General features: G+C 40.4%; 1 protein-coding gene across 6 annotated transcripts in view; it reads left to right on the forward strand.

Annotated features, from left to right (window-relative positions):
• Fat3 (FAT atypical cadherin 3) overlaps window positions 1-10171 on the forward strand; it is a 651224-nt gene extending 641053 nt beyond the window's left edge. For 4 of the 6 annotated variants that reach the window (XM_013069628.3, XM_004838019.3, XM_087212272.1 and 1 more), the window contains 4 exons: window positions 972-1085; window positions 3282-3341; window positions 3945-3980; window positions 4585-10171. In XM_013069628.3, coding sequence (XP_012925082.2) covers window positions 972-1085; window positions 3282-3341; window positions 3945-3980; window positions 4585-5207 — 833 coding nt within the window. In that variant the 3' untranslated portion in view covers window positions 5208-10171. The remainder of the gene's footprint in view (window positions 1-971; window positions 1086-3281; window positions 3342-3944; window positions 3981-4584) is intronic. The other 2 variants (XM_013069629.3, XM_004838020.3) reach the window with 1 other exon arrangement.
• Window positions 10172-11552: the final 1381 nt, after the last annotated feature.

Raw genomic sequence — 11552 nt, forward strand, 5'->3', positions numbered from 1 at the left:
TCCCTTAATCACAACTCTGTGTCTGTTTGTACCCTCCTGTTATGCGATGATTTGCAGCTTTGCCTAGTGATCATTTTTTGCCACCGCTTCATGATATGACAGCTTTATTTCCAGAATCTACCTCAGGCAAAAACTCACATTTTCCCCCAAAGTATTGTTGGGTTTTATTGAATACATTTCCTTCTTTGTTAAGCAAGGCAGAGTTAGCTGGCAAGACAATCTGTGGGCAACTAATTCATTTTGCACTTGAAAACCTGAAGATATGGATTGCTTTTATTGCTTCCTTTAGTTCATCAAATAAGAAAGTAGCTATGGTGTGTGCCGGGCGGTATGGGTGTGGGGGGGTACTGTTCAGGATGTCTTTGTACAGTAAATGGGAAGGAAGTATTTGGCTAAGGGCACATTCACACCACTGGCTGACCTACCAGACACAGGGCACAAACATCGTTCACAAAAATGATACCACACTGCCCTCTAGAAGGCATAGCTGAAAACTCCACTGGCTCCCCAGAGATGGAAGCCAGAATAAGTGTAATGGCATTCTTGCCTATAAAATATTTATACCCCTATTTTAAAAATAATCTCATTTAACCTGGTGTTGACACCACATCAGTTCATGTAAATGATGTAAATTAAGTCTGAATGGCAAAGAGCAATGCAGCCACTTCATTCTCGGTTCACTCTTCACGTAGTCGCTTCACTTTGAGAAGGGAACAGCTACTTTCAGCTGTCAGCTATTTGGAAGCTCATTTACCACGGGTTAAGGGTTTCAAATCCATAATGTAAATCATTTGATTGACAGACCTTTGCCCTCGATGGCACAATCAATTTTCTATTGCGAAGCTGTTATTTTCTCTAAGCAAATGAAAGAGCCCTGAGACATGAACTAGGTTGGAGGGTGGGGGAGCAGGACTGAAAATATGCACAAGGTAACCAGTGTCATTTCTGCTTTCTCTTTGGCTGTCGCGAAGACAAAGGGGTTGATGACCCGGGAGAAGTAACCTGCTTTTCAGGCAGTAATAAAGGCAGCACCTCTGAAGTTCAGTCCCTCAGCTCCTTCCAATCAGATTCTGGCGACGACAATGGTAAGAAGACTTCCAGGGTGCTCTGTGTGGGTGGGTTCTGTGTGCTGCGCTGGAACACGGGTTGGTGGGAGGGTGATGGACCAACTGGGTTTGTTTGTTGACCTCTTCCTGGGCTTTTGAGCATCTTCACCAGGTTTCTAATTGGCTCTATTGTTACGTGTCATTGCCGGAGAAACGGCCATACCCTGAAGCTCTGAGTGGACCCCAGTCAGGGGTTGACAAAGTTCCCCCAAGCCTCCATTAGTGAATCCTCTTTGGTTTGGTTTCTGATAGAACTACCTCATTCCAAGTGACACTTTATAGCAGATAAACAGATGTACTTCTTTTTTATTTTACTGATGATCTGTTCCTTCTTCACTGTTCATCCAACTTCCCCACCATTAGGAATTACTCCAGAGAAATGCTACTTTCGTATAGAACCGGTGGCATATTCATTCATTGACTCTCCCTTGTAATCATTTGAGGTCATGGACTTTGGTAGACTTGATTAAAAATTGCTGGGAATAGTAGTACATGCTTGTAATGCCAGCACTCAGGAAGCTGAGGCAGGAGGGTTGCCACAGGTTGGAGGCCAGCCTGGGCTACATAACTGGACACTGTCTCAAAAAATAAAAAATAAAAAGTCAATGAAGCAGTGCCTCAGGAAAATGTCCATCCTCCCTGAATGCTGCATGTAAGTCCTTATGGCTCCCAGAATGCTTCATACCCCCAAAGCTGCTCTCTCCACAACTTATAAACTTACACCTATGGAGAGGGTGTGGAATGCTAGTCTGAGTTTTCTGAGCTGAGGAACCAGGTTTGGAAGTTGGGTTGTTCTCTGCAGAGCAGGGGAGGGAAGCAGAAACTGTCATAGAATAGTAAATGTTTATCATATGGTGGTAAAATAACAAAATTCTAATCATTATCACAGGGACAGGCAACCTTACCATAACCTATACCTTAGGCCATTTTTCCCAATTAGCAACAATTGGGAAAAATTGGGTACTTTTAAAAATTTATGTAATCATTCAGTCCATGAACCCTTGCTGAGTTTTCTCTTTTTGCTGAGGCATATCCTGGGCATTTCTACACAGAAGTGCAAAATGAAAACGGTACAGTCTGGCTCCAAGGGAAATACAGGGACAAGTGAACTCCAGGACCATAGAAGTAATCTTGGATCTAGAATGATCTACTTTCACCACCATCACTCTCAGGTGTCTTCCACTTACAAGTGCAGAAGCTTCTGTATCTCTGTGCTGGAAGAACAATCCATGTAACAGTAGATTTCTGATCACTCACAGAAGGTCAAGGGCAAAGATCTTTGAAACAGATGTTTGCCTCAGTGCCTGCTCCTTTTCTCATCCCCAGCTAGAAAAAAAGCTATAGCTAGTTTGCATTGTATATAAAATGTCAAGAACATATATTTCTGACACACACCCCCCGCCCAGGCGGCAGCACCAGTGATGGTGCTAGTTGGCCATTCTCAAAAGCTCTTAGAGGCATGCACTTGCCCTTTCATGATTCACGTGATTGGTCTTAACTCAGGCAGGTGGTAGCAGGAACTTTCATCGATTCATTTTAAACCTGATCATCTCTCCACAACCTACAGGTATCAGCCACTAAAGCAACCCAACTAGACCATGGAGATCTCCTATGGGATTTTATCTGTTTGAGATACCAATTGCTGGCCCCTGCCTGCACTTCCAGCAGAAGCTAGGCCTTGAGTTGATTGGGCTATCCATGGCTTTATTTGAGTGAGAAGCCATCAGATCTGCAAAGGTCACTGGCATTAGGTTTGGAGCAGCATGACTGGTCACCAAGTAATTATCCCAGGGAACAGTGAGGTCTTCCTCTGAGAGCCTTTGGGAGTTGCTAATGAGAAATTAGCATGAGTTTGATGAGCCACTGCCTTCCTAGATTGATTTTACTGGGCCATGAGGTGTGAATTTATGACCCAGAAATCTCTGCCAATCACGCATTTGAGAAGGACAGACCCCAGACTTGCTGCTTTTCTTTTTCATTCCAACAACCCCAGCACCTTTTAGATAAAAGTGCCCATTGACACAGTTCCTGAAAGACAGATTATGGGAAGGCTTTTGGTGTTTGTGTGTTGCACCTTCAGGTTTTTTGTTAAAAGACGTTAACTTGTTTAAAATACACAGCTAACCTGAAACTGTCCTTCCCTTCCCTTCTCCTGTCTTCCTTTCCTGCCACAAGCATCCATAGTGACTGTCATTCAGCTCGTCAACAATGTAGTTGACAATATAGAGAATGAAGGTATTTACTTTTTTCTTCCATAGTATTTCTTTGCATGAAGAGCTATTATTTTAGCAATATTGCTTACTTGTTACTTTGTACCAGGGATGATTTTAATCAACGGAGAGGGGAATAAACAGTTACTTTCAAATAAGACACCGGATGTTTCTTTATAGATTGGAATAAAATTAACAGCTTCGAAAAAAAATCTACTTCATAATTTTTTAAATGTATGGGGTACCCTTCATATAAAATCCCTTCTAAGAGAAGAGTGTCCCCTTAGTTGGAATCCAGATTAATGTTAAATTCCTTCTTTCATTTAACATGTATTTATGAAACACCTATTGTAAGCTGGAGATACTTAAAGCAACAAAAGCTACAGCAGCATAGGGATCAATTTTAATCAGATAACTTTTTTTAATGATCTCATAAAATTAGAGCATGATATAGATAGATTATCTTTTTATTTCATAAATAACAATGGTGAAAAATTTTAAAGGCTAAACCTAGTCGTAGCTCATAGTTTTTTAGAAGCATTTTTTTAAAGTCTTTAAAATGCTCTGCTTTATCTCTCCTCACATGATGTGGATTGTTAGATTTACTTTTTACTTTGTATTTAAACAGTGTCTGTCATGGACCAAGGACAGAACTACAACCGAGGTGACTGTCACAACTCCAGCATAATATTTTATTTTGCCTTTTGCTTTGCTGAGTTCATTCTTACCTGTCCCCCTCCTTTACCCCCACCCCGTCTCTTTGATGTAAATTTTGCATGTTCCAGTTGTCTTGTGTCCTGTTGAAGGTGAAAGCTCCATCTGCCCTTCTCCTCATGCGTGACGCATCCATTTGCCTGCACACCTCTTTGCTTTCTGTGGTCCACAATGCAGTGGACACATCTCTTTCTGCCAGCATGCTGCCAGCCTGGCTCCCTGAGTAGCATGTGGATGGGAAGAGCGAGTTGGGGTGGGGATAAGAGTTTCTCCAATTGTGTTTCTTCAGCACATCCTCACTGGCTGTGGGGCTGAGTGTGGGCTCTGCATCAAGCAGGCACCATCTCTCAAAATTGCCACTATTTGTTCTCCTCAGAACAGAGCATGGCCCCGAGTCACCTTTGTAAGTAGCACATAATGACCCATGAGGACCCCTGGCTTCTTAGATCTCCTGGATGTTAAGCATTGCATGCCAGGTCCTTCTCTGCTCCTTTCCCAGCCCTACCCCAAATCCAGTCTGACAAAATTAACTTTCATGGCATTTCTCTTAACAGCCTATCACTGGGACACCTCTGACTGGATGCCAGGGGCACGCCTGTCAGACATAGAGGAAGTGCCCAACTACGAGAACCAGGATGGAGGGTCTGCACACCAGGGCAGCACCCGGGAGCTGGAGAGCGATTACTACCTGGGGGGCTATGACATCGACAGCGAATACCCACCCCCTCAGGAGGAAGAGTTCTTGAGTCAGGACCAGCTGCCCCCTCCCCTCCCAGAAGATTTCCCGGACCAATACGAGGGCCTGCCACCCTCCCAGCCTGTCTCCCTGGCCAGCACACTGAGCCCAGACTGCAGGAGAAGGCCCCAGTTCCACCCTAGCCAGTACCTCCCGCCCCACCCATTCCCCAACGAAACGGATTTGGTGGGCCCACCTGTTGGCTGTGAATTTAGTACTTTTGCTGTGAGCATGAACCAAGGCACAGAGGCCACAGGCCCAGCAGACAGTGTGCGTCTATCCTTGCACAATTCCAGAGGCACCTCATCCTCAGATGTGTCAGCCACCTGTGGCTTTGATGATTCTGAAGTGGCCATGAGTGACTATGAGAGCGTGGGAGAACTCAGCCTCACCAATCGTCACGTACCCTTTGTGGAGACTCAACACCAGACCCAAGTGTAGAGGACACGCTTCCGACTCTTTGCCCTGTTTGTCATGGAAAAGTAGAAGGGGATTGGCCGGGCTTGTGTCTCAATGGAGAGTATTCTGTGGAAATGTGGTATTTTCCTCAAGGATTTCTTCACAAGTTACAGTATTCACAAGCAAGCTTTACCCAATTGGGTGAAAAGGAGAGGCTCAGAAATTGTTTCTGAGAGGGGACCAATAACCCTTGAAGTAGGTACCTACATTCATGGCTAAGAATACAGAGGAGAGCGGGGAATGAGTTCACTACCACTTTAAACAACAGATCTTGTATGGCTTTGTGCAGTATTGTGCCCTGGAAAGTGTGACAGCATCAGCCCTTGCAGTATTAATAACTGGCAACAATAAGAAAAGTATTGTTGCATGTAATTTTGAGCCACTGAAATGAAAATAGTAGTAATGGTTGTTGCAAAAGTTAGTATCTTAGATGAAGGAAAAGAGAAACAAATATCAAATAAGGAAATGGGCTAAAGCCTTTAAAATCAACTCTATTTTTTTAATAAGCTGCCCAATTTTCAGCTATAAAATTAGATTTGAGTAACATGTTTAGTATGCTGAGATTTTTTTGTTTGTGTTAAGCATCCAAAATGATATAGTTAGGTTTTATGATCTTTGGGAAAGTTATCAATGAAGAGCAATGTGAGGCTATTTGGGATCCACCTTGCGGGCTGGGGAGAAGGTTAATGCTATTCAAACATTAGAAAGAATGTGGTTATCTAGTTTCATGTTTTCTGGTAAATATTTCCAACTGTCACTATAATTCTAACTTGACTACAGGAATTGGCCTCTCATTATATTGTTCTCTATAATGAGATTTAGAAGTTTAAGCAAAATTCACAAATTCAGGATAAAAAGAATGTTATACTTTCAAAGTTTTCTGCCTGAATAATCACAATTCTTAATACTGCAGGTAAAAGGTACATGTTATTCTAAATTGGTAGTATCATCATTATGAAATAATTGCATTTTAAAAAGAGGAAAGTAGATTAGTTATTGTGTATAAAGTATAATTGTGTGTGTGTCTGGGCCTATGTATAAATATGTGCTTGCACTCAATACTCAATAAGGCTGCTCTTGAGGAAAGCAAACATGAAAGTTTTAGGAAATGGACTGTGTTGAAAATCCTGCCAGCGAGCACTGCGTACCTTCCAATTTTTCTGATCTCAGTGATGTTAGAAAACCACCAAACGCCATAGTTTATTCCAGTTCAGTTAACTTCATTTTGGTACTGCCATTTGTATAAACTTAAAGCAAAACTGTGCTTTTTAAAAACAGTATTTTATAATTTTCCAGAACAAACCTCATTTTAAAAATGTGTAATATTTATTTACACCCTGGGGTTTTCCTCCCATCTGACATGTGGGCTTTAGCTAAGATTTTCCAAAACTGACAGGAGAATTATTCCACTGCAAATACAGTAACCCAGTACCCAAAAGTTAAAGTTGACAAGTTGAGTGACTTTCCTCTTTTGCTTCAATCAGATTATGGCCACCTATGCAGTGACCGTGGTAAATAAATTGCATATTTGCACTATCTGCTTAATGAGCAAATCTCTGTGTTCACAGTTTCTGATGACATCTGGCATTGGTGTGTAAACTGTACTGTCCTGAGTCTACATATCATCCACTCAGACATACTTTTAGTTTTTTTCAGTTATGTTTAATCTTCTTACTTCATTGTAGGGGTTAGTGTTTCTGAACATATCCATTTAAAAAATAATCTCTTTTCATTTCCAAACTTCCTGCATAAGTGGATACACTTCACAGATTTTTCAGCCTTTTCCTTGTCTGTTGGTCAGACCTATTCATGAAGGCATTATCCACACTGGTCTTGAAATAAATGAATTTCACTAAAGCTGCTTTCTAGAATAAAGTCTTCGGTATTTTTTTATGTAAGAAGTATATTTGCAAGAATCATAGAGAAAATGACAAACTAATGGGCTAGAATTGAATCACTGCTACATTTTTAATAATGCAGTGACATAAAAACCATCAAAGTAAAACCAACAATTCATTTCTTTCCCCCAGGAAATATTAGAAGGAGATTAATGCTGATGAGTCACTACTGCTTACACAGCATCTCTCCAAGGGAGACTGCCTGGCTGACATAGTAACGAATGCATAAATAGATCCTAATGCAGTCATGAAGTCACCAAAGAAAGTGGTGCCCACCATTTGCTCTGGCCTATGTAAAATATTTCTTTCTTCAAGATATTTTCCCTAATTTTCTGCAGAATATTTCTGCAACTAAATATACACCAGACAAGCATGTTATGTTTTGACCCATTACCTTTAAACAAATGATACCTCTTCATCTTCTGGGAAATTACATTTCCTGTAGATTACAAAATAGGTTGCAGTCAGGCTATGGTGGAATTAGGTAGGACGACCATGGATTCAAAGAACTGGTAAGGTCCTAAAGATTTGCTAGTCCAACCCTCATATTTCATAAAAGAGGAAACATACCAAGACAGAGGAGACTTGCTCAGGCTCACACAGGAAGTTAAATATCCAAACAATGACTAGAAACATCCACTTGGACAGTATTCTCTTTACATGACATTGTTCGCCACTACCCTGTGCTGAGCGTGACCACCAATTGCTTCTGATGGAGCCACTGACTTCCCACCATTCCTTCTTTGTAATGCAAGGAAATAATGTATTCTCCATGAAAATGGAATATTTCTCTGGAATCTTTATAATCTTCTTTCCTTGCAGCACCCTCCCCCCAGAAAGGGTATACTTATACAGAATTCACACATTTCTTTCGGTGCTCATCAAAACTCTACTTTTCCCAAGTTAATGTTTCTAAAATTTTCATGAAATGATAAGTACAGAATTGAACTTAGGGCAGTCATCAATTATAGTGCGTTTTTTGTTTTTATTTTTATTTTTCTTCCCACTAACACTGCTTCTGTTTGTTCTTACCCCTTCCTCCATGATGAACCACATGGAAAATTCTTACGCCACTTAGTATCTTTCCCTTTTTTCTGACACTTATGTGCCATCTCCTGGAAGCCATGTTCCACTTACCCTATTGTAGGCACTTTACTGTATTGCACATGTTCTGGTCAGGTTGAGAGTAGTAATGACTGTTGACAGTAGTCATAGAGTACATAGGCGCTATGAGGCAATAAACAATGAATAAAGTAGGTGCTTAATTTATTCCCATTCTTCTACAAGTATTTTGCTGCTGAGTTCCATTTCATGCCTGCTTTCAGTGTACCCATTCATGAAATGCCATATTATAAGACTTAGTAATGTAAATAGGTTAAGCCTAGGCATCTGAGGTTCGACCTATCATTCTAACCAATCAGAGAAGCCCTAGTAAGGGAATTTCTTCTGGGATTTATCTGGCACATCCTCTGGAAATTACTAACACAGCCTAGAAAAAGAACAAGTAGAATATATTCCATTGGCCTTCTGCTTACTTCCCATCCTCATCCTACCCGTCATCCTCACTAATGCTGTGTCTGCATATCAAAGTCAAGGAGGCTGAGAAAAGGATGATCAAGATAAATAATTTTAAGACCAAAAAAACACTTTTGTATGGAATGATTCAGAAAGACCTAGTGTTCATTTTGCACAGATTGTCCAGGTAATTGTCAGGCCTCTTCACTCTGCTGTCCTATCAGTACATGGATACCGTAACGTGGTTAGGCTTTGGTCTTTTCGCTTTATGTTTCAAGCCATGGGAAAAGGAGATGAAGAGGCATTTCTCAATGTCATCATTTTGTGTGGTCCATGAAGATGCTTATGTTTTTGCTGGTTTGTGTCCTGCAATGTTCAACTGCACATTATTCTGATGAAAACCCACAGTGTCTTTGAGCTTCCAGTTGCATAATACTGAGGTTGAAAGTCACCATGTGTGGATTTGACATCAGTTAATATTTAGCCAGCTGGCTAAGATGGGAAAAGAATAAGGTATTTCTTTCCTTATGTAATAATGAAAAGCAATAATTACAAGTATGTAATAATACACAAAGGCCATAATTAGTCTCTTCCAATGTTTAGGATGCACGGGAGAATTGTGCAGTCATTTGGAGTGTGTTTGGACCCATTAGTATGTACTATAGCACCCTTTCAGCAAACAAATACCTGAATCGCTACTATTTAACAATTTTATGAGCCCGTACTACTGCATTTTTGAAGTGACAAATGTGTTTGGAAACGGAAGCAGTTCTTTTTAAGCACTGTATCAGAGATTGTCTTGTACATTTACCTGTTGCAAACAGGTTGGTTTGTAAAAGATGTATGTTTTGGTGTTTAAAATGTTTATAAAATTGTATATAAATGGTTTCAATTTTCCAGGCTTTTGTAGATACTATTTTGATGCCTATCAGGATGCTTTAATTTGGAGGGTCGAATATAATTCTAAGTCATCCATGCTGTTGGTCTGCAAACTTTTGTGGTAACTACACACAAAAACAGAGGATTTTAGATTTGAAAATGATGTTTGTTAATCATTTCAAAATGTACTGTAACCTTTTTTTGTTCTACTGTTTCCATTTAACTTTCTCTGTTTTCAAGAAAATGTTTTTTATTGACATTATTTTAGGATGAATGTGTTTTCCGCATTAAGTACCTGATTTTTGTACCATTTCAGAGTTAGAATGAGATGCATCATTTCTTCACGCGAAGCCAAACTCACCCAAACTTGCACACACACGCCACACACCAAACCTTATGCAAAAGGGAAAGCTGACACTTGAAGTGAACCCTGTCCCTACTGAAAATGGATTGTTCCTGCTTATATTGCTGTTGGCAGTATTCAGTCTTGTGTTCTTAAAAAAAATGAAAGAAGAGCAAAACAAACAAAAGGACAAAAAAAAGAGGAAAAACAAACAAACCAACAACAAAAAAAACCCCAACAGTGTACAGGTTTGTAACTGCCAAAATTTGATGGTTAAAACAAGTTTTCAAGTAAACAAAAAAATGAAACTAGCCATTGTGTTGACTCTTTTTAAATGCTGCCTTTATCCTTCGTTCTTGCATAGCTCTTAGAAGGGTGTATTCTGCAAGGCATGGCAGGAAGGCCCAGCTCAGCTCTTTAGCCCTCTTCTGCCCCTCACAGAGAGGGAACTCTCATCTAAAGGGCCTGCCTTTGTTTTGTTGTATCTGTGTGGATTTTTTTTTCCTTAGATTTTTTTTACCACCAGAAAGACTCCCATTAATTCTGCTACACATATGTTAAAATCTTATGTAACTTCTTACTGGCCATATACCCTGAGGGGCTTTTTCCTGATGAGAAAAACGAAGAGTGCTGGAGGCTGGAACAAATAACAGTAATTGAATTCCACCTCCACAGAAAAACTCCCAAGTTCATCCCACCTCTTCTAGGCAGCAATTCCATGACTTCCTTCCCTTAAAAGAAGGAAAGGAAAAAAGTATCAAGAGTTTGTGGAAAAATTGATATTTGAGTTTTTCTCCAAATCTGCAAAAAACTTTCCCTAAATGGAGCGAAAATCATTAAAATATATATGGCTCAATGGAAGAGTAGTTGCCTAACATGCACAAGATTCTGAGTTCTATCCTCTCTCTCTCTCTCTCTCTCTCTCTCGCTATATATATATATATGACATATGCATGTCAATAATTAGAAAAAAAAGCAACATAACAAGAAGCTTTCCAAAAGAAAAGAGAGGAGCACCCTGAGAGTGGGTTAGGGCTTGTGGCCTGATCAACAGCAAAACAAGGCCCAGAGGCTGCCGTTTGAGTGGGCCCTGCACCCACCAACAGAAGAATTCTTGCCCCATGCTGGCTGAGATTCCAGAGCCATATATCCATAGGAAATGGCCACAGCTTGGCAATGGTCTTCTTACTTGAAATCCTTACTGATTCAAGAGCTCATCTTTGGCAGTATTCACTATATTGCAATCCTCTGGTTATCTTATCTATCCTCCAGTGGAATACAAAGAAGTGTTTAACAATTTACTGAAGGGCAGGGAACCAATATGTTACATATGCCAATTTTTATGGAATAATACTCCTATCACAACTAATTTCAAGCCATCAAAGTGAGAGAAACTGGTTCACAAGATTTGTGCAAATCATGGGACCTTTTTTTTTTTTTGGTACTGGGGATTGAACTCAGGAACTTTTGCTTGCAAGGCAGGCTAGGTGCCACTGAACTAAATCCCCAGCCCAATGAGACTCTTACAGTAGGCTCTCACGAGCCAATAGAAACCAACCTTAGCATACCAGGGGACCCCTACTATACTATAAGCTACTTGAAGGTAGTGTCATCATTATCATGGTACCCCAGATTCCCAGTACATATTAAATGTTTTTTATTGAAACATTAATCAATGATGTCTTCATTTAA

This window comes from Heterocephalus glaber, unplaced genomic scaffold (genome assembly GCF_053883595.1).
Source record: "Heterocephalus glaber isolate CG9 unplaced genomic scaffold, H.glaber_assembly_v1.0 deba00001429, whole genome shotgun sequence".
Taxonomy (NCBI): Eukaryota; Metazoa; Chordata; class Mammalia; order Rodentia; family Bathyergidae; genus Heterocephalus; species Heterocephalus glaber.